This window comes from Anguilla anguilla, chromosome 11 (assembly GCF_013347855.1).
Source record: "Anguilla anguilla isolate fAngAng1 chromosome 11, fAngAng1.pri, whole genome shotgun sequence".
NCBI lineage: Eukaryota > Metazoa > Chordata > Actinopteri > Anguilliformes > Anguillidae > Anguilla > Anguilla anguilla.
In genome coordinates this window covers 24,496,842-24,520,317 of record NC_049211.1, presented here as the reverse complement: position 1 = coordinate 24,520,317, position 23,476 = coordinate 24,496,842, and the positions used below count along the sequence as shown (strand labels likewise).

The following is a 23,476-nucleotide window of genomic DNA, read 5'->3' as shown; positions in this document are numbered from 1 at the left end:
TGATTTTTTTTTTTTTTTTTTTTTGGAGGCAGAAATGATTAAACCAGGTCTGCACATTTCAAACTCATCTTTTAAGAAGGTTTGAATGGATATTTGCCAAGAAAGCTATTTGCCATTTTATGTATTGCTTTTCCGGGAAACATGTCATGTTTTTTTTAAATGAATTTGCTTCCTTGGGCCATGTCTCAGAAAGCTCAGTTTTCCATCAGCTGTGTGTTAAATATGAATCTCGCAAAAGTTATTTTTTGGAAAGGCTTGAAGGAACTGCGGATTGAAAGGCGACATCAGTGTACAAAGCACTCACTGCAGTGCGCCATCCAAAAAACTTTGTCCCTCACTTTGTCTTTCAAAGTTCCTGGTTTGTGTGTTGGTTGGACAGCATCATGTTCCTGGTGTGAGCAGGCACCTGAAAGCTAATGGTTGCTGAAGAAAGGCCGCTGATGCTGCCAGTGAGAGCTGAGATTGAGGAACGGCAGGCTGCCTCTTGTTCTGAGTGCTGCTAATGCCACTTGACTCGCAGCGCTTCCTGTGGGGGCGAAATGCTGTTTCTGAGAACCCATTCATGAATCGCGGCGCGTTAGGCGATCGACGCGGCGGGCGCATTGAGCGGGCCAGACGGGTGTCACTGAGGCGTTTCGCAGGCTCTCTTCAGCATGTCGGAGATGGGAGACGAGCCTCCATTACAGCCATCGCAGTTACATCTGCTCAGACCTGGGTCAGGTCACTTCACAGCTTCCCCACAAAAATAGGAACCTATGAGCTGTCAAATGCACTATGCTGTTTTTCACACTTCCTCTGCCATTCTCTGTGTTTTTGAATGACAGATGTACAAATTCTGCTGTCTTTTCTGTCCCGTAAATATAATTAAACGAAACGTGCGCTCACTGACGAGAGCCGCTCCCCCCCCCCCCCCCCCCCCCCCCCCCCCCCCCCCCCCACGTTTGATTGATTGCAGCTGAAGGATTTTTGACATCAAGCAGATGCTCTGAAAAATGGGTCTAGTCCTTCGTAAAAATGTCCCTACATGGGTCCACATGCAGACTTTCCTCTTGAAAATAGAACTGGGTAGTATGAGTATGAGTGGATGGCACCCTTTTCTCAACTGGACATTTCCCACATCCTCTGACCTGTTCTCTGAGCCCTCCTGGGTAATCTTAGTTTCCTCTTCTGGGTTAATGTGCCTGTTGTTTTCTGGAAAATAAAGGACAGCTCTCGACTGGAGAGGCCTCTGATGAAAGCTTCATCAGAGAAGTGGCATTAGCAGAATTTCCCCATCATGGACAGTGGCACGGGTGGATTCCCTGGGCAAGTGGTTTTACTATTATGTAATAGGCCTGTATTTGTGGAGCGGGAGAACTTCTTTTCTACTGACTGGTGAAGGCTAAGCTTTAATGAACCCTGTAAATGGGTGAGCTACAATGATGTGTCCACCACTTGAGCCAATCAAAAGATATTGGTGATATAGACAGTAATTGGTTCCAGTCAGTGACAGATTGTAGTGTCTGTACTCATTCTTGGTTTTGTATGGCCTCGTGCACCCCCAGCAGAACCACAGCCAAACTTGGCCTTCAGGGTTATCTGTATTCCGTGGTCACCGTCCATAAATCTCAGTGAACTCTTCATTCCGGGGTCTAGACTCTCATGTCCTTTTACTTGGTGGAAGTTCCGCCGGTGCCCTTGGACTGAGGTGGGCTGTATTAGCAGGAATGTCGCTGGCCTTTCTGAGCTGTATTTGCAGCCGTTGGCTGAGAGGAAGTGAACTATGATCTGGGAAACCCCCTTGTTTTTTCTCTGTCGCCCTATGAAATCCGAGCGCCCCCTCGCCTGCCCGGCAGAGGGGTCATGCTGTTTGTCTGAAGCCCCCTTAGTAACCCCCTTCTGCTCAGGGAAAGCCACGCCCGGTGCACAGGGGGTTTTCATGGCGTCTGTAGTAGTAAATACTGTTGGACAGAAAGATTGCTTCTCTCTCTGTTTGAGAGACGCCGCTTATGAGCTTAACAAAGTGTGGCGTACGAGCTTGGGAATGTAGCTCCAACTCACTCTGGGAATTGGTTCCAAAGATGTCGGTGCAACTTTTGCAGAGCGCGTGTTGATTCCTACAGGGCTCTCTCAGCACTGGGACCCATGCTTGTCTTGCCCAAAACAAATGGATCTACAGCTCTAACTAGGTGCTGTTGTTGACACACCAAGCCCTAAGAATTTAACCTGGGTTCGATTCTTTTACGTCTTTAAATCCTGATTCTGATGACAGATGCCCGTAATGTTAATGTTTTGCAGGAATTTTCAGTAGTGAATTTTCTCGAGTAAACCACAAAGTGGGCGGTGACCACAGGAGCGACCCGATCTCCGCTGCGGCCCTGTTCCCCCTCTCACAGCTCATATTGCAGCTTGATCCTGGACAGGATGCCAGGACATGGAGACCAGATCACTTTCCTCCCCCCCCACACTGCAGACCCCCATGTAACCGTGCCAACCCGAGGCCCAGTGCTGAGGTCACCCATGTAACCGTGCCAACAGCCCTGGGGTGGGTGGACTGCCTGAGAAGGCGAAAGCTGTTGTGGGCGCTGTGAAGGGGCGCGGGGTGGGCCGGCGTTTCGCTCCGTGCTCCTGCGGCTCCTGTCAGCACGGCCGGGCGCCCCGCCGGAGGCCAGCGAGGCCCATCAGTCCAGAGGCTGACGACAGCCGCGGCTCCCCGGCACTTCAAACGCGCCGCCGGCTCGATGGCTCATGTTTACGACGCGCGCCGCCGCGGCTGTGCCGAAGCTCAGCTCTTCAGATTCCGTATGCCGCGCGCACCGCGCTCTCCTCCGGCCCGCCGCCCGCGTGCAGCCAGGGGCAGTCCGCCACGCTGCGGATTCAGCGCTGCCGTTCGGCATTAACCGCTCTGTTATCGAGCTGCGGAAATGACTGATGAGGCCAGATCGACCGCCGTAGTTTACATTTACGGCAGGTCAAAGGTCATCAGCGGCTATCCGCTGAGGAGGTGCCACACTCCCACTGAATGGACTGGGCGGTCCGTCCTCTCTTTATTAAACCATTTCCCAGTCCCATGTCATTTACCCGAGGAAGATTAATTAGCTGCTGGCACGCCACTATGAAACGGTATAGAAATAAATAATGGCTTTCCTTTACCTCATTTACCTCTTGGAGTGTTGATAGACCACACACCCCTGCCTCACTCAAGTTTGTGCACATGTTCTCTGTTTCTCACGCTCAACACACTTCAGCTCACAGTGTTTGAGCCCAACTGCAAACCTTTGCTTACTGCGTTTACACACTGAATGCAATGCTCATGTTTGTACTCAAATACCCGCTTCCTTTATCCATATCTCTCTTGTTGTTCTAACTTTCTCCCTCCATTTCTCTCTCTTCTCCCTGCTCTCTCTCACCTGTCTCTCCCCTCTCTTCCTCTCTTCCTCTTTTGTTCTCTCTCCCATTCTTGTGCACTGATCCTCAGGCTCTCTCAGTCACTCACACTTTATCTCTCAGCCTCACACATTTGCTCCAAATCCTTCAGTGCTCTCACACACACAAATCCTCCAGAGCAACACATAAAAAGACACAAGAGGTCTCTATTCACGCTCCCCCTCTCACACATGCTCACACACATCTTAAATTAAAACTTATAAAAACATAAACCAGTTATTATAATCTTAAACTAGTTTGATTATATTCTGTTGCTTTTGTCTTGTCACATCTTTAATATCTTGGGCCAGAGGTTGTTTTGTACTTGCTTTTTGTTGCTGCTTCATCCTTCACGTAAGTGGCGTTTCCTAGTAATGGCTTGTAATTCCAGTTTAAATCATTTGCCTTTGACAAGGTGGTGTCTGGATAAGGGGAGTGACAGCTGAGGAGCCCCCCCCCCCCCCAACCAAACTAGTAGTCTTTGTCTTGCCTTCCCCCAACTATCAATAGACCTTCTCTGCTTTTCCATTATTCAGCCCTTTTCTTTTCTTCACCGGTCGATCAATTGATTAGCCATCCATTGCTCCTGTCTAGGAGGCCGGGGATTGTTTTATGTGGAACTGTAGATGGCCTGTCTGAAACCCCCCACCTCCCCCCCATGAGCACATACACTCAATAATGTTTACTGGGCGAAGGAGAGTGCTGTGGAGGTGTGAGGGGCAGCTGCAGCTCGTTAAGGGGAGCGCCCGGCTCAGAGGCTGTCCGTTAAGAAGCTCTGCAGCGGGGCAGTCTGTGCTCTGGGGCCAAACTGGCCCCGCCCTCGCTCGTGTTCGTTTAGGGCTGATTGATGTTTTATTTGTGGAGGGTGGGGGAGACTGGTGCTAGGGGCCTCCCACCACAAAATCATGTTAACGGTGTGTATGTGTGTGTGTGTATGCACATGCAGCTGAGCAGGTGTGTGCGTGTGATGATGTGTGTGATGATGTGTCATATTATCGGTGCCCTGCCGCAGGGTTGCGCTGAATGTGTGTGAGCTCCATGCACGCTCTCCTGCCTGACGCCGTCCCCTCTGTCCCCTGTGTGTCCCTCCTGCCACAGGGCAGTAATGTGATGGAGGAGCAGGACCTGCGGGAGATCGGGATCACTGACCCAGGCCATCGGAGGAAGCTCCTGCAGGCGGCGCGCTCCCTGCCCAAGGTGGGGCCCTCCGGACAGGGGCTCTGTGCAAGCAGAGGGCTCTCATACCCAGCCACTGTTAAATTCCTGCTTCCTTAAGCAGTCCTATGTGCTGATACACCCCCTATAGGCAGCCCTGTGTAGTTACACCCTGTACAGGCAGCCCTGTGTACAGTTACACCCCTAACAGTCTGCCCTGTGTAGAGTTACCCCCCCCCACAGGCAACCCTGTGTATTTACACCCTCTACAGGCTGCCCTATGTAGTTATGCCCTCTACAGGCAACCCTGTGTTATTTTACCCCTGAAAGGAGGGCCTCTGTATTTTACAGCCACAACAGGCAGCCCGTTGTACACGTACACCCCCTACAGGCAGCACAAAGTATGAATATATTTTATGCTTTTCATCTTAACATCAGATAATCTGCAGATAAGCCTAAACTGAGCCGCTTTGTGAATGTGGCCTGTTTCTGAGCACACACTTTCTGAGCAGAAGAAAGCATTTCTGTTCCTGGAGTGATTATTCCGCTGTGTGGCTCATTGAAACCCCTTGGGCTCTAGTTTTTATCTACCTTGATTATGTACTTAGTTCTCTGTTGTGCAGTTCTCCTGTTTTACCTGTTTTGACCTCATCAGGCGAAGGTATGTGACTCAGTGTCTCCCCCTGCAGGTGAAGGCGCTGGGCTGCGATGGCAGCACGTCACTGTCCTCCTGGCTGGACACGCTGGGCCTGCAGGAGTACCTGCACAACTTCCTGTCCAGCGGCTACCGCACGCTAGACTGCGTGAAGAACCTGTGGGAGCTGGAGATCGTCAACGTAAGAGCCGCGCGGCGTCGGCGTAGCCTGACGCGCGTCAGGGTGGCCGCTGTGCTGGCGTGCAGCGAGCCAAAGCCACAGGCCTGTAGTTTGGCATGTCAGGGGTCAGTAAGACTGCTGGTGTGATAGACCGGACCAGTGGTCAGTGAACATATGTTCTGGTGCGTCTGTGTGTGTTTGTGTGTGTGTGTGAGTGTGTTTGGATTTGAGCAGTACAGGCCCATTCCCTGTGTGCAGAAGTAGCTCAGTTCTGCCATTAGCTGAAGTGCCCCTTGTGTGCTTGTGTAGCTAATGCAGTGTGTGGGGTGTAATACAGTATAGGGAGGATGTCCGCATGTGCTTTAGTGCACACTGTATGTATTTGTATGTAGCTCAGCCTGTGTGCTTTTCTGTCAAACATTGCTTCAGGTGCTGAAGATCACGCTGCTCGGACACAGGAAACGCATCATCGCATCTCTAGCAGAGCGGCCCTATGAGGAGCCCCCCGTCAAGCCCCCGCGCCTCTCCCAAATCAGGGTGAGCACGTCCCACCACCCCGCCACAGAGCATGTTGCTCATGACACCCGGCAGAATCATGTTCCCAGCATGCGGGAGGGAGAGCAGGTTTTCACTGTTACTCGACACTTCATCAGTCATCATGAAGAGGGTGATTGCACAGTTATGTTTGTTGCTGGATTTTCAATTGTATTTATTTATTCAGGGACAATGTGCAGTCACAAAAATATTCCTGACAATCTTGCAAGGCTTGTTACCAGCTTGCCCGAAAGGCAACTTCAATTGGTGGTCCCACAGTAGAGGGCATTACCAGGGCTGCTGTATGGGGGTTAGGGTTAGGACGAATCCAAGGGCCCTGCCTGACTGGGGCCCTCAAGAAATTGTGCTCTAACCGTGCTGGGAGTCCCCACTGGGGTGGTGGGGCCCAATGTGTGAGATCTTTTCATGTGCTCCCAATTCCCTGGTGACATCTCTGGGCATTACAAAAACACTTCTGACTTGGTTTACTTGCCTCACCTGGTTTCTTGGATCTAAATAGTTTATGATTTCAAGGGGATCTTTTAATAGAGAGTCACTGAGACTCTGTAAGGGCAATAGTGAGTACCGCTGAACTAGACATAATGAACACTCAGAGTTCACTGCTGGAAAATGGGCAAGAGGCTCAGTTAACACAGGAGTAGGTTGAGAACACTGATTTCTGAACTTGTGAAGGGTAATTAGAGTACTGTGCTGGGTTTGTGTACCGTCATGGACAGGAAGTGTCATAGAAACAGAAAGAGATGAGATAAGCTTTCTCTTCATATTGATCGTAACCTTTTGGGCTGAACAGCATACTGCCTGTTTGGAATTCCATTAGGTGTTTTCTCAAGCAGTCCAGTCAGTCATACTGGAATGTTATTCATATTAGAAGAAGTGTGTGTACACATTGATAAATATGTTCCAGACAAAAGCTACGTGAAGTGATTTTCAGTGATAGTGTCAACGTAGTGGGAATATTTGAATAAGCTCACCATGGCACTCTTTACGTGACATGATAGTGCTTTCCAGTGTGCTGCTTTTCAAACAATATGGTACTGTAAAGAGCTTCATTTCTGTCAGTATGCACCCACCGCTCAACAAGCAGCTGGAGATGGTTCCTGAACATTCCAAAATTGTTACCATGCACTCATAATGTATCTGGATATTGTGAACAGCTTGTGTGTAACTGGCAAACCTCTATTAAGATGCAATGCCTGTGTCTGTCTGTTTGTCTGTCTGTGTTTGTGTGTGTGTGTGTGTGTGTGCACGTGTTCAGTGTCAGGACCTGGTATCCCAGCCCTCTTCCCCGCTCAGTCACATGGACTCCTACACCGGCCGCTCCATGGACCCGCTTCTACCCCCTGCGGATTCTGGGAGGAGGAGAGGTGGTGACTCCGACTACGACACATCACACCGCTCCCACGGCGAGCGGCATCGCACTCATGTGAGTGGCTACATCTCTCTGTCTGTACGTCTGTCTGTCTGTCTGTCAGGAGATCAGCTGTCCTGAGAAAGCAAAGCTGGCTTGGGGCATATGAAACAATCAGTCTCTCTTTGTTTTTACATTGCGCCATATGCAAACAAGTTGTCACACAGTGCTTCACACTCAGCCTGGTGACTGTGGTTGCTGTCAAGAGGCTGTTTAAAAAAACACAGTTCAATCAGTATAGAGTTTTAACTTTCTGTTGTAGGGTTTTGTATTGAGAAGTATTGAACAAGCCTAAAAAATAACATTTTTATAACCACTTGACCAGTTAAAACTGTTAAAATACAAAATTGTTTCTGCTTCCAGAACAATCTGGGGAAAGTCTTTCCAAAGGGGCCCTGAAGCTAATCGCTCTGTCGCTAGTTTTCAGCTTTGGCATTGAGAGTGCAGTGAGAGCCTGTGTCCTGTGGTCACAGGGTCCTGTTTGGGTGATGTTGAGAAATAAGACCTCTTAAGTATGCTGGTCCGAACCCGCGCAGAGCTTTAGCGGTTAGCGACCCGGTTTAATCAGAAGCTCGAGTGAAAGGCCCTGAGCGCCGTCTGTGTGCCCCGTCCAGGATCGGCACGAGGACCGGCCGCGGGAGCCCCGCCTGACCCTGCGGCCCCCCAGCCTGGCCGCGCCCTACGCCCCCGTGCAGAACTGGCACCACCAGCCCGAGAAGCTCATCTTCGAGTCCTGCGGCTACGAGGCTAGCGTAAGCCCCTCCTGTGCAGCAGCGGCCCCCCTGCACCACACAGTCAACACGCTGTGTCTTTACATTCTTATCTTTGCCAGATAACTGTCTTTTAACTGCCTTTTATTTTGTATTAATGGAATTTCAATTAATTACTCTTCATTCCACTTTGTCAAAGCACACACTTACTGTATCAGGCTTTCTAGACATCATATACGAAATATATATATATATAGCTATATACAAAAATAACTAAATCATCAGTTTGATCGCTCACACTGGCAGAAGTGCTGGCAGACACACACATCTGCATTCTACACTCTTGCCTATCTAGACCTTAGACTTTGTGTATACTACCCCGGTTCAGTGTGCAGAGCGTTCACCCTCCAAATCCTCTCTGGCTTTTCTCTAAGCTTCCTCTCGGTCTCTTATCTTTTTTCTACAGTATCTGGGATCCATGCTCATCAAAGATCTTCGGGGCACTGAGTCCACCCAAGATGCCTGTGCGAAAATGAGGGTAGGAGGAGCATTGGGCCTCTCATGATGTCACTCTGCCGCTGTCACGCATCGCTCAGAGAGCTCCGGAGCATTCTGTCAGTCTCCTGTGGCCTTCAGAAGGCCCCCAGCACACTGCGTTTAAACTCCCCGAGTGATGGACGCGGGCTGGAACAGTCCGGCCTCTAACGGCAGTAATTCATCCAGCCGTTTTAAATGTGTCATACGGCACAGCCTTGGACAGGACTGTGTTTAATAAGGACTATGAACGCCACAGGACAGTGAAATAGAATTGATGGCCTTCTGCATTGGTAGGCTGTAATATAATTCAGTGCGTGGTACATGGTTTTAATAAGAAAATAAAAGCACAGTCAGCCAAGGAAAAAAAGCTATGACTACACTTCTAGATTCTTGGCTAGAAAGAACTGCATTTTCAGATAACCTTTAGCCCCCCCAGCCCCGCAAAGGACGGTGGGAGTGCCAGCTGGGCTGGCCTGGGTTCTGATGAGTTTAGCCCGGTAGAAATGAGGGAAATGAAACCTAAGTTGTTAAGGGAGAGCTGCTGACCCACTTCCTGTTGGAGCGGTGGCATTAACCTGTCTATTTATAGTTGTAACTCACTGTCAACTTCAGTTAATTTTTTGTCAAAGCTGGTGTCCAGCCGAGAGGCTTCTTGTGTGGTGTAAGTGGAAGTAGCTAAATGTGAGTTGCTGCTGCCTTGCATCTGCTGTTACTGGCTGTGTTTGCCCTCAGAGCCCAGCGGCCTGTGGAGGCATTGGCACTTCAGCCCTGCTGAATTATGTGCTTTAATCAGCTAATGCTTTATGAGGCTACGTCACCTCCTGAGAGGTCTGCCTCTGAGCTGGAGAGTGACACCGCTGCCTTCATGCTTTAGACTTGTTTGTCTGCCCTGCTGTTTATGGTTTAGGGGAGCAGACACTGATATCTTCATGGTTTCAGTACATCTTTCAGCACACTGTGCTTTGCTGTGTACGTTTGTTACGCGCACCTGCTCACACACAAACACGCATACACACACGTGTGCACACAAACACGCACGCACACACAGTTACACACAGTTACGCACACACACACACACACACACACACACGCACATATACACACACACACACGCACACACACACACACACACACACACGCACGCACGCACGCACACACACACACACACACACACACACACACAGTAGTGAATGTGGATGATTACAGCCTGCTTATGAGCGCGTGCTGCACAGATGGAGTCGCGCACAGGGCCTGAAGCTGTGTGGGGCGTGACTGGGTTCAGCCCCTCAGCCGCAGTGCACACCTGTGACTGTTGGGAGCGTAATGGATTGGAAAGCGCGATCCTCCCCGTGTCACTCAAGGTCTTCTGTCACCTCCCCCCTCCTCTGTCTGACTTTGAATATCACCCGCCCCCACTCGCCTCGTTCGATGAGTCATTTCCGCCCGGTGTCTCCCCCCTTCGCAGAGGTCGACGGAGCAGATGAGGAAGGTCCCCACCATCGTCCTCTCCATTACGTACAAAGGGGTCAAGTTCATCGACGCAGCCAATAAGGTGGGTCGCCCAGCCTGTCAGCTCCTCTAACGCTGCTCTCTCCTCGATGGGCCTAGTATTGTGAAAGGTGGGAGATTAAACACTGCAGCTCCGGCTTTATGTTTGTATTTATTTCTTTATTCCCTTTTCTTCTCACTTTTGTTTGATTGGAGTGTGTTTACCTTAGTGAGACTCATTTTTTGTTGTTGTAATCTTTAGTGCAGGAGCACACCGTGCCAGTGGGTTTTATAGAGGCCATTAAACCTCCTGCCTCTGGAGAGGGAAGGAAAGCGAACTGGTCCTGATTGAGTCATTTGCTCAATTAGCTGATTAAGAGGCGGGTTGCCACGGAGTTGGGAACTCTTGCTTCGTGCCTTTTCCTTCTGGCCCGAGCATGCCCCCCCCCATCCCACCAAACACCCCCCCACCCGCCTCCCCATCCGGCCTTTCGTGTCACTGTCCCCCACCAGGGGGTAGCTAATCCATGCCGAGGCGTCTGTGGACCCAGCAGGGTTGGGTTTTAGTGACTGGGGCCCCTGCAGTTTGGCTGCCCCGGGATCAGATGGCTGCGATGGCATTGATCTGGCCCCCCAGTGTGCCGCTTCCGAAAGGTCACCCCTCCTGTTTAACCTGTCTAAAACACGATGGGCCGACCTTTCGCGAACGGAGTGTAGCGCGACAGCAATTTTGACACTGCGCTAATCTCATTTTTGGGCTTTATTTTTGGCCCTGTGTCCTGCAAAGGTATTGAATGTTCCCTGTGGCTTGGGAGGCTGCTCAGAGTGTCCGTCTGTCTGTCCCTCCAGAACATCATCGCGGAGCACGAGATTCGGAACATCTCCTGTGCTGCCCAGGACCCTGAGGACTTGTGCACCTTCGCCTACATCACCAAGGACCTGCAGACCAGCCACCACTACTGCCACGTCTTCAGCACTGTGGATGTGGTGAGGGCTCTATACACACACGCACGCACGCACGCACACACGCACACACACGCACACTCACGCACACATGCACACACGTCAGAGGAGAGGATTTAACATTCAGGTATGTGACGTTCCAGTGCTTTCCTAGACTAGGTTCATCTCACTCCGGGCTTCAACGTTTGGTGTCTGACGATTCGGTGCCCGTATCTCACCGATGTTGATTCCCAGCCTCCCCCGCCCACATCAGATAGCCTTCGCATCTGCCGCTCAAACCAATCTCGATTGGCCAGAGGTGGAGGGCCAGCGCTGCGCCTGGACCGCAGGCGGCAGAGAAACGAGCGAACTCCCAGGCCAGGGTCCTGCTCGTTCTCTGAGCTCAGGACCCTGCTCGTGCTCTGAGCTCAGGGCCCTGCTCGTGCTCTGAGCTCAGAGCCCGGCCTGGAGGCCGATGAGGTCTCAGGCTGTGTAATTGCAGCAGGTTTGATTACCTGTTTAAACAGCATTGATCCACCGCGCTACCTGACTCCTCCAGACTCCACGGGGTCTTTTTTCAGGCCTCCCTCCCCTCCGCTACGCCTAAGAGACGATGTGGCCGCTGCTGAATTATGGCTTTTAATCCTCAATACACCCTGAATGCCTTTGAGCGCGGTGCATCATGCACAACGGGACAAATAATCCTGCCCCTTCTTCATCTTTCTGTTTTCCCTACAGTGCCGCTGGGGTACTCACCTTGACATGTTTTTTTCTTAAGTCATGTGACCTTGTGTCCCCTCCAACTATTGGCTGGCTTACTGTAACAGATTACTGAAGTAAGGAAGCGAACGTTGGCCAGCCATGTCGCGTTTAAAGAACACATTGTTAACAATGTCGGGATGGGGGCACCTTTAGTTTTGAGCATCTCATATTTACGGTGATGAAATATGCTGTTGTTTTTGTGCCTGGCTCATCCAGGAGATCTTATCGAGGGAACAATGGGAGGGGGCAGTAATGGGTACGCAGAGACTGAGGACTTTGGGGGCAGCTTGTCATCTTGTTAGTCTCTTTGCTGGCAGTGTCACCAAAGACACAATTTGCCCACCATTAGAACAGAGCGCTGCCCAAGTAAATGGTGTGTCTGGTGTGTCCGTTTTCACCGTCTGACTGATTGCTCAGAGGCTGCTGTTGTACAGGTGCATTACGGTTCATTTAATGATTCATTTACATTGCAGCTAGCGTCACAGGGCAGTTTATTAGCCCAGAGTCCAGTGCTCTGACCACTGCACTGCATAAGTCTCAGCTCAAGCAGCTGTTGTGCTTTTCTTTTATGTGAAAAATTAGACACGGTGGAAAGTCAGAGCCTCTCATTATAACTCCATTATACAAACTGCTCCTTAATGGCTCGATTCGTCCGAACTGCCGGCCAGTAAAAGCGCAGTCCTTTAACAGCTTGCTTTTTATGTCCACTTGAGTGACTCTCCTCTCTGTCCATGGAAGAGAATGAGGCAAGAAGAGAGAGACTCTCTGATTCTGTTCTCTGCCCAAAGCTAAGCCTTTTCCCCTCCCCCGGGCAGAACCTGACCTATGAGATCATCCTCACCTTGGGACAGGCGTTTGAGGTGGCCTATCAGCTGGCTCTCCAGGCGCAGAGGAACAAGCACCACCACGGGGCCCCGTCAGGACTGGGGTCAGAGGTCATTGAGACCAAATCCAGCCGGCCGGTGCCCAAGCCGCGGGGCAGCATGCGGAAATCAGCGGTGAGTGGCCCTCCCCAGGAGCGCCGACACACCCGGGGTGTGTGTGTGTGTGCGTGTGTGTGCGTGCATGCGTGTGTGTGCGCGTGTGTGCGCGCGTGTGTGTGTGTGTGTGTGTCTGTGCTTCTGCTGGCACACCAATGTTAAAATTTGCACACCAAAAAAAAACTGCCATTGTATCCTGACGTGATTCAACGAATTAACTAATCATGGTCTTCAATCATGACCTTGATAAGTAAAATCCGGTGTCATAGTGCGCTGCAAGATCAAAAACCTGCACCCACACCAGCCCTTTTGGGATAAGATTGGGCACCCCTGGTATAGAGAAACAATGTTGCTCAGTCATGAATGCTTAAATATTAGTCATCATACGTTCCAGTGTGATATAATTTCTCAACCGCACCGGTGTAAGTTGCCCCACAGTACAGCGCACGTCTGAGCGCACAGTTAGCTTTGTCAGTGGACCTTTCAGCTGGCAGCATTGCGCTCGTCTCAGCGTGTGCCAGCGCCCCCCTGTGGTGCACCAGGCACCTGCAGTCTGACATGCACTCCGTGAGGTGCCTTTTGCAGAAAAGTGCTTTGGAAGAGACTGCTTACTCGTCTACACATAGACTTTTATGTAGGATCTTCCCGCAATGAAGAGGGCTTGAAATACGGCCGCAAATAAAAATGAATTAGGATTTCCATTTGGCTGTCACCAGCAGGCAGGGCCACCAGTTCCTGGGTATATTTTCCCAGAGGCGCACACTGCTCGTTGAGTAACCTTTATTTCTAAATTAAAGGCAGTAATTTTATTTCCTCCAGAACCTAAGTGGGTTCTGACCTTTAGCAGCGTCAGCCTTCTATCCTTTCGCATTATTGAGCCGGTAAAATGCGCAAATGTTTCCCTCTTTGCCTGGGGACATAAATATTGATAAATTGATCGTCTCGCCGCAGAATAACGATTGCAATAAAGTTTACACAAACAAGGCCTCTTGCTCAAAGCGGTGGCGCCTCGGGGTGACGCGTCTTATCGAGTGATTTGCGTACGGCTGCGCACGCTCGCACCCGGGTTCGTCAGAACTCTGTCTTCTAAATATCCGCGTCACTGTCAGTCATCATTCCGTAAGGCATTTAATCGTAATCGCATCGCCTCAATAGTGCTGCCTAATACCGGACCTTGCATTTGCTAACTAACGCCTGGAAATGTATTGACAGGATTAATGTAAATGCATTACTCTGCTACTGGAATTTGAGCTCGATGATTGGAAAAACTGTTGATTGATCAATTAGTGGTCTCATCAGAGTGCATGAGAACACAGGACTGCAGTGATCTCTCCTGCCTAGCAGCAGGCGATACCTGGACATCAGGGCTGCATACAGGCCTTGTGTGTCCGCAACCCCCCCAGTTTGCCCTTGGTGTGCGATCCCTGCATGCACGCTAAGAGCAGCGTGCCCTCCTCAGTGTGTGGTGGTGATTGGCTTTAACGCCTGGGTGTGTGGTGGCGATTGGCTCGCGTGCCTGTGTGTGTGGTGGTGATTGGCTTGCGTGCCTGTGTGTGTGGTGGTGATTGGCTTGCGTGTCTGTGTGTGGTGTGGTGATTGGCTTGAGGGTCTGTGTGTGGTGATGATTGGTAGTCTCTGTCTGGGGTTAAATCTTGCACTTTTTTCTCTGGGGCTATCCCTGTAGTACCTGAATGTCCCTCCCTTTTTCAGGATGCACTTCCTGTCTCTCTCTCACTTTCACACTGCTGCAGTGTCGCAGCGCTGCTCCGATTGGCTGAGGCAGTAGCACCCGAATTGGAGCTTTACATTATAGTCAAGTAAAGATATTTCCTGCCATTTTCCCAATTCTTCGACGAAATTCACGGGCTGAAATTCCCAGAAAACGCACAGTATATAAAGGCAAAAGAGAGAAAATGAGAGAGAGAGAGCGAGAGAGAGTCGGGTTGAGATGATGTGCACAGGCCCCACTGCCCCCCTAGCTGGGCTGGCCAGCTTGCCGTCTGCCTCCCTCCATTAACATCTCTCTGTTTGTGTTCTGGCTTCTGTCTGTCTGTGTGTGTGTCTGTCTGTCTGTCCCCCAGGGCCCTCCTCTGCTCGAGAGCCGCTGCTGTTACTGTCACACCTGCACAACCCACCGCCCCTCCTTCCTCCCGCTGCACTCTGTCAGTCCTGGAGTCCAGGTCCTGCTCTCTCCCTTTCCTTCTTTCCTGTCCCTTGTTCCCTCCTTTTTCTTTCCCCTACTAGTTTTTTCTATTTTCCGACAGTCCCCCAACTCATTTTCCTCTCATCTCTCCCCTTTTCTTAACTTCATCTCCTTCTCTGCCTCCTCTCCTCTCTTTTTATTCTTCCATCAGTCCCCCTTCATCTGTCATTCTCCTTTTCTTTGTTTCTGTCTTCTCCCCCTCAGTCTCTCTGACTTGTTCTGCTTATTTTTTTCTGTTCTTCCCATCTCTGTCTCTCCCTTTTCTCCACCTCATCTATTTCCCCTCTTACCTTCTTCCGCTTCTCTTTCTCTCGACTTGTATTGCTCTAGTTTTCTAAATCTGGCCAAATAACTTGATTTTGCGGTGTCCCCCTGGGTAGTTTCGTGGCAGTTGTGTTTCAGGGATTTTTCTGAAATGTCTCTCCATTTTGTGCTTTCAGCAGCCGTCTTTATTTGGGACATCCCTCTTGTGAATTTGATATCACAGTAGCCTGCTCCAGCTCCGGCTGTAAAAGTGGCTGACAGTAACACAGTGCTGCTTTGTTCAGGAAAGCACCCAGGAGGATGTGTGTGCCTGAGTGCTGTGGAGCAAAATGTCTGAAACACTGTCAGGGTCAGCCAGAATACCGTGAGGATTCTCCTCTCGAAAGTGTGATTTCAGGAGAATCTCAGCCTATTGCTCCTGCCAACTGCTCTTAGTGAATTGCTGATTGAGACGCAACATTAGAACAGGATTGTCAGCTTGTGGACTATGAAAATCAGGAGTTTTAAACCAAATGATCCCGTCTTTGGCTCTCTAGGTCTGAAGGACTTTTTAATTTAAAGGAGATAACCACAGGAAATGAAGGGTGGGTTGAGGTATTGCTCATTTCTTGGAAAACCGCAGCATATATAAAGGCAGTGGATAGTATCAGTTCTGAGTATGTTCTGGTCCTTTGTAATGCAGTAAGCTAATGGCACGATGAATGTGGCTATTTCAGTTACCGTGGTTGTACGTCGCTCTGGATAAGAGCGTCTGCTAAATGCCTGTAATGTAATGTGGTTGTAATGTGCAGTATAGCCCTCTCATCATTAATATGTGATTATAGGTGTGAACACACTGAAAATGGCTCTTTAGCTTTAACCCTGTTAGTTATCCACCCTTGAATTGAAAACGTTTCCATATTAATATGGCATTGACATTGTGAGAGTTGCCGAGATGCTTAATTCTGTCTGTCCCCCTCTGTGACCCTTGTGTCCACTTCAGACTTCAGCACTGTGTCTGATTGGTCAGAATAAGTATCTAGTAGTTAATGTTGGCAGACCTGTTCAGTCCTTGAGGTGCACCAGATCAGTCTGCAGTGTCACCCAAGTACTCTGTAGCTTATTCTTCTGCCTAGTTGGCTTTGCAGAGGTTAGGTCTGAATAGTGTTCACTGTGTGAACTAAACTGTGTTCTTGGCTAGAAATAGCTGTACAAAATAAGTATTGTACCTTACTGAACCTGTGTTTAGCAGTTGTCTATGACCATGAAATGCACTTGTTGTACGTCGCTTTGGATAAAAGTGTCTGCCAAATAAATGTAATGTAATGTAAAATGTAATGTCTAAGCAGTGTTCAGTTAGATCACCCAGGGACTGTCTGAGCAGTTTTACTTCATCACCAGGGGTGTCCATGAGACTGTAAAGTGACCATAAGCACTTTCGGAGCTGCCCCATACCAGTGTCAGTGTAGCCCTGTGGGGTGAGAGGGTGTTCTAACAGGAGCGGGGATGTGTGTACCCTCTGCTCCTCATCCTCAGCTGGGCTGCCCAGTGGAACAGGGGACAGAGTTTGTGGTTCCCTCCATGCAGCTCACTCATTTGATAGCCACGTCACATTTCCAATGAAAACTGTCCCCAGAATCACACATACGTACGATTAATTTACCTTTAGTCCCACCTCGACATCGGTCAAAAACGTATTGTAATATTTTACCGTTTTTACCGTTTACATACGGGTAACATACAAATTGTCAGTAATCTGAGGGAAGTTTACTCAGTGGGTTGTCTAAAGATCTAAGGTAGTTCAGTTGTAGGTTTGGTACCATGCACACACTACTGATCTTTGTGTGTGTGTGTGTACATGCATGTGTGTAGCTTTGTGTTGCTGGATGACTTAGCGTCTCGCCCTGCTCTCTCCCTGCAGATGGACCCCATGGAGCTGGAGACAGATGCACAGTCCCAGGGCAGCGCCACGTGGCTGGTGGACCCCAAGGACTCCAAGCGCACCATAAGCACCAAGTATGAGACAACCATATTCTGAGCCGGCCCACCGCTCCGCCCCTTCCTGCCTTTCCCCCACCCCTTCTGCTCCGTGCCTTCTCACTGTGACTCCGCCTCCCACTGGGCTGGCCCCTCCCCGTCTCCTCTCTCTTTGCTCCTCCCACTTCCTGTCACGGCCCCGCACTACCGGCTCTGGCCCACCCCGCAGAATGCCCCTCCCCCCTGCCGCCCTCCTTCATCCGGCCCACCTTGTGCCCTTCTCCAGCTGCTGCTGCGACTACAGCTACTTCTACAACTCCTGTCTCAACCGACTAACCGGACTTCACTCACCTGCTGATCCCACCCACCTCCCCTCAAACCCAGCTGCCTCCACGTCTGCCCCTCCCCTGATCTTTTGATTTCTCTGATTGCTTTTTCTGCTTTCATCTGTATCCTCCATGCTATTGGTTGTTTTCCAACTTTTATAATTTGATCTATAATCATATTTCAGCCCGGGGACTTGATGTCCAAGTTATCAACAAGCTCTACTTGTTCTTTGCTTTTCATTTCTTTTGTTAACCAGATAGATTTTTGTTTTTTCCAATTAGAAAATTTCAATGAGATTTTGGCAGTAGGCCTAGGAGCACACATTTTAATTATCCTTTGTTGAGTTGTTTTTTCTTATACCAAAGTGGCAGTCATCTTAGGGCAGGCTTTGCACGATGGACACACTGTATTTTTAATTTTTTTTTGGGTTGGCTCAACCAGACCAGACCAGACCAGACCCCATGCCACCAACCACCCTCTCATCCAAGGTCTTTCACTTTGGGGACCTTCCTCTCTCGTTCCTCTTCAGCGATGCAATCTTTCCCTTCTGGCACTCGTCCTGTCTTGCCAGGTTTAGACCACTGTGAGGAGCTGTGGAGGACTGCTTTCTCCCTTCTGTTCTCCATTAGTCACCTGCCTGGAAGTTTAACAAAAAAAACTAATTAAAAAATCTTTGCGATCTAGCTTTGCAAATTTGACACAAATTTGGTCATCAAAAAACTATTTTTGCTAAACTTATTTTTTGGATCAGATTTCACTAGAATAAGATTCTAGAATATTCCTCCCTGCCCTTGCTCTGCCCTGCCCTGCCCCATTGCTTACTCTTTTCCATGTGGTGATGGCACCCATTGGTCTAAACTCATGCGCTTGTTAGAGTTTGGAGACCGGACCCCACTCAGCTGGAAAGAGGAGTCCGATGTCAGCACAGTTCACCGTTCAACAGTTCCACTGTACTGTACTGTACTGTACAGGATTACGCTGCACTGTGTGAGATTATACTTTGTATAACCATCACCAGTAACATCAGCAGTGTGTCTCTCTGCAAATAGGGGAGAACCCAAGCTGCCTTTTTCTACTTGACTTGTTTCAGTACTCTTTTGTAACCTAGCCATCAGAGGAAGTCACACTGTGATGTGAGTTGCGTTTGTAGTTCATTTAGTACTATAGCGGTTAGTAACTCTGAAATAAAGGGAAGTGATATTAAGGTAGAGGATATTCTGCCCTGTGGATTAATGATGCCAGTCGTTCAGTCCGTCTCTGTGACGGAAAGTGGGTCTGGCAGGAGGGGTGTATCTGCAGCAAAGAGTGCACATTCTGTATTCATTTATCTGTGACTTTTCAACACACACCACGTAGAGGATCTAACAGAATCACAGCCACCTTCATTTTGAGTCTTTATTTTTTGGTGTGTGGGGAGGGCTCGATCTGCGGTGGCATCCTGAAGCACCAGCTGCACGGCCACATTGAATCAGTAATGTGCAACAGTAATGAACATACGAGAATTGAGTCTGCAGTTGGATGTACACAAGTGCACAAAATAGCAGGTTGTAGAACTCCTTTAACTGGTGAGGTGTGCAGTCTGCTCCAGCATCGCATCAGAGGAGCTTACTTTGCTCAGTAAATAACCGATAACCCCTGACTCAGACCAGAAACCACGATGAGAGAGATCAGTAAGATACCCCACTGCAGCGAGAGATTGTACCGCAGGTTAGTTACCAGCGCGGCCTCGCTGCCTCCTCCAAAACATCAGTGAGATCAGTGGATCGACTACTTAGCACAGGGATTGTTCAGCAGAGGCTAATAACTGAGCTTGTGTCTGTGAGCGTTCAGGTGCAGGTCCATCTCCCTTCATGTGAAGTGAAGAGAAACTCCAGTTCATTTCAAATGTGTGTCAGCTGGATGATCCCATGTCTGTGAATGGACTCCTCTAATTTCACTTGGTCTACCTTGGGAGCGACTGTTAAACTGCCACAGAGACTTTTTGTGAATTTAAAAAAGGGAAGCCCTGAGGAACACTAGCGCTAAAGATTGAGTGATACTATGCAGAATGCAATTCATCTACATTTCTGCACAGCAAATAATATACATGATAGATGTATGACACTTTTTTCCACTGATGGCCTGTGCCTTTCTTTTCTGTTTTCTGCAACATGTCAATGTCCCTCCTTGCCTCCTTTGTTTCTATTTAGTTCATTTGTTTTTTTCATTCTTTGTGTGACTGATTATATCTGCATGACTCCTTCAAATAAAGCAATGCTCAGTGAAATGATTGTGAAAGGTAGTCTGGCCAAACATGAGCTAATCATTTAAGGGCACCTGTGGTAATTCCTGGCACACATTTGGTTTGGAAATTAATTTTTTAAAAATTGGCCAACCCAAGCACTCATCAGTCACCCTGGTGCTTGACGTATCAAACAGCGGGACTAAGCTGTAATGGTGCACTTCCATTTTTAATGAGAATATCTTGGGTGCCCTTGAAGTTTTTCTGCGTTGTTTTTTTGTTGATTTGCCATGGCATGTTTTCTCTTCTTTTAACCCCAGTGTTCTTTGGTTTTGTGTGTGTTTTCCTCCATATAGCTGAACTCCTGTGTGCACGTGTCCGGACACCAGGCTGTGAGTCAGGGAGGGAGGGGTGATGCGCTGTCTTGGGGGAGCAGAAGGGTTATTTGTTCCTGTCAGGTTTTTTGTGGGGGGCGGGGAGTGTTGGGGTGGTGGTGCCTGTTTGATGCTCGTGGGGATAAGTACTGTCATTTCCCCACACACACACACACACACACAGATCCCAACACATTGACCGCCCGCTCCCCACTCTCCCTGTCCTCACTCACACTGTGGAGGAAACATCCTGGGAAGATCTGAACTGTACCCCCCCTTCTCCCCTGTTACCCCAAAACACAGCCTTCCTACCCATCTATATGCAAGGGTGTGCCTCAACCATCCCTTCTACTCTCTGCCCCCCCACACACACACACATATACACACTCTCACACATACACACATACACACTGTCTCTCTCTCACACACACACACACACGCACATACACACAGTCTCTCTCTCTCACACACACACACACATGCACTCTCACACGCACAAACACACACACCCGTGGGATGTCAGAGCATGTTCACAGGAAGACTGGAATCTTTTGCGGACCTCTTAAATATGGTACTGCTGTTATATTGGGGATAGATCTGCCCTGTCTGCTCATAAAGCCCCATCCTGGCCCTATGGAGCTGCATTCCGTTCACTTTAATGGGCATCTTCACAGCCTCACATGACATACACTGGATAACTGGAGCCATGGCTTAGATTAATTACATGATTCGCTCAGGTTCTTAATTAAGAGCTCAGGTGGGGTCAAGGGTCATGTGATGTCACTCGTGACAGTGATTGTGCCTGGGGCGATTTTGTCAATGTGAAGTGATCAAGTTTTGCATATTATTTTTCTTTTCTTTTGTTAATTCTTTAGTTATTTGTGCAAAATCAGCATGCACCATATGCAAAACTTACAACTAATAATTTGTCCACTGTGGAAATGTGCTTTTTTCCATGCGTAGCTGACCTAATCAACAAATAAAAGGGGGGGAAGAGAACGACATTTAAATGTAGCAATGAATTTAAAATCCAGGTTCAGCTGAAGCTGCATCTATGGGCAGATCTGTGACGGTACAATTGTGTCCAAGACGAAAGGTACTGTTAGCAGGTACACAGCCCTGAGGTTAAGTCACGAACAGAAAGTGTGGTACTACCAGGCTCAACCACCAGTCCTTTAAGATTTTTGAGCCTGTGAGCTTAAGGAATCCCCTTTAACACTGTAACCTGATTGTTTATAGCATTGATTGTGCTATTAAGTCTGACTACACGCTTGTCTCGTGGGCTTCCTTACTGCTGTGGACTGGAGCTTGTTTGACACTACAAAGAACAGGGATTTGGTTTCATTTCTTTAAAAAAAAAGAAAAGAAAGAGGAGTGTAGGTTTTATTTAATTTAAAATAGCTGTTTTCTTTCATTTTATGTTTTAACTGTACTGATGCTGGAACTGTTTCAGGCTGACGCGAGGTTTGCTGATCTGAATAACCCCAGCCATCTATCGATAAAGTTAGCGAATGATATTCAAAACGCATATTCAGATGACAAGTTTGTCTTTTTTACGCTCGCAATTTGAACCATAAAACAAACAACAACAAAAAAAACAGGGTCAGAGCCTCAGAACTATGCCGAGTTTCTGCCATGTCTTTTGGAAATTCTGTGTGTTATTCAGAGGTACTTCATGGTGCTGTGGGTTGAGCGTATAGACAGCAGTCACCTGGAGGTTCGTTGGCCTGGCTCAGTTCTGGCGTTTGCACATTTGCTAATTGTGATGGGTAGTACATTGGGACTAATCTGTAATATTGATAATGACTATAATGAGATAAATGGTATTGGATTGTAAAGTAATCCCTAGCGATCTGTATTTTGATACTTGAATGATTCTGCTTTTATAAATATATATATGTATATGGATGTATGTAAGTAATGTTTCATTTTTTTTTCTTCGGCCACGTTTGTCGGAACAAGAGAGCCGACAGTGTTTGAAAAGCTTCACATATCAATGGTACCCATCCCTGACCTGTCTTGGGGGTGAAAAGTGAGCGGGATCGGACTGAGAGATCTAACTCAGACGGACCTCAATACAGGCACACAGAAACAGACTGTAAATAATCTCGGGCTTCCAGTCTTTTTTAATTATTATTTTTCATAATTGTACAACTAATAAATGATAAAAATGGCAACCAAAGTTTTTTTTGCTTGATTTATTTGCGTGAAACAACTTTAATAGGATGTCAGTTCCAATTCATTTTCTATTTTAATTTGTGTTAATTATGAATCTGTGATGTGTAATATAGAAACACTTGAGTGTGTATCTTGGAGGGTTATTTTGGAGTGTAAAGGGAACTATATTGCAATCTGAAACTTTATGCCTCATACTTGGTGAGTTCCTACCAGTCGTTTCCTGTGCTTGCGGCTGTTTATTCTGGTGTGGCATGAGGGTGCACTGAGAGTCATGTAAGAGAGTCGGATCTTCAGTCTGCTGAATTCCTGTGTAGGTTGTGGCTTTGTTCTGTGGTAAGTGAACTATCAAAAGAGAATGTCACCTCAGAATGTGTTCAGTGTGTGATGTGGTGCTAAGTTCCCCCCACTCTGGAATCCTACAACATAAATGTACGAGTACAGAGCAATATTTTAATTCTCACACGTGGAAAATATTACACTCCTATCATTCAGTGGAATTGTAAGGCCGTGGATAAGCGCTTTGTCTTTGCAGTGTTTCTGTAGAGTGAGCAGATATCTCGAAACAACCAGCTGACACAAGGATTTGTCCTCTGACTGGTTTATTCCCTGGGAAAGGTACGGATAGGCTGTTACTCCAATTTACACTGCACCGCTTAGCTGTAGCTAAGCTTCTCCTTGGAAGGCTAGCTATCTTACATTCAACAAGAATACCAGTACACTGCTACAGCGTCTTCACGCCATTTTTTCTCTTTTCTTCCCTTCCACACTGCGCCACCTCCTCTCTCTAAATTCCAAATTTACGGAGGCCTTATTTATCTGGTGATATTGACATAACGAAAGTTTTCTTGTGATCTTGTGCCATCCCATAATTCCAAATTGCTACAGTGAAAATGCACAAAATCCAGTACATGAACACCTGGGAAGGTCTTCAAGAATATTTTGGACTTTGCAGAAAACGGTTTGATTTCATAATTTTATTGAATTTTAAAAAGTGGTATGTATAAAATTGAATGAACATTTTGGAGAATTTTACCATCCCATGAATCCAGATTCCTACTGTGAAAACACATTTTCATGAATACCTGGGAAGCCGGACTTTAAATATCTAGTTGAGTTTAATTATTTGATTTGATTATTTTATGTAATTTTTAAGAACGGCGTGCATTTATCTTAATTGTCATTTTGGAATTTTTGAT

The 23,476-nt window shown here is 48.2% G+C and overlaps 1 protein-coding gene across 8 annotated transcripts in view; it reads left to right on the top strand.

Annotated features, from left to right (window-relative positions):
- LOC118208009 (ankyrin repeat and SAM domain-containing protein 1A-like) overlaps window positions 1-22,284 on the top strand; it is a 102,131-nt gene extending 79,847 nt beyond the window's left edge. For 5 of the 8 annotated variants that reach the window (XM_035382253.1, XM_035382250.1, XM_035382249.1 and 2 more), the window contains 11 exons: window positions 4,504-4,602; window positions 5,250-5,396; window positions 5,805-5,912; window positions 7,186-7,353; window positions 7,953-8,090; window positions 8,515-8,586; window positions 10,051-10,137; window positions 10,923-11,060; window positions 12,593-12,775; window positions 14,839-14,937; window positions 17,125-22,284. In XM_035382253.1, coding sequence (XP_035238144.1) covers window positions 4,504-4,602; window positions 5,250-5,396; window positions 5,805-5,912; window positions 7,186-7,353; window positions 7,953-8,090; window positions 8,515-8,586; window positions 10,051-10,137; window positions 10,923-11,060; window positions 12,593-12,775; window positions 14,839-14,937; window positions 17,125-17,241 — 1,356 coding nt within the window. In that variant the 3' untranslated portion in view covers window positions 17,242-22,284. The remainder of the gene's footprint in view (window positions 1-4,503; window positions 4,603-5,249; window positions 5,397-5,804; window positions 5,913-7,185; window positions 7,354-7,952; window positions 8,091-8,514; window positions 8,587-10,050; window positions 10,138-10,922; window positions 11,061-12,592; window positions 12,776-14,838; window positions 14,938-17,124) is intronic. The other 3 variants (XM_035382251.1, XM_035382256.1, XM_035382255.1) reach the window with 3 other exon arrangements.
- Window positions 22,285-23,476: the final 1,192 nt, after the last annotated feature.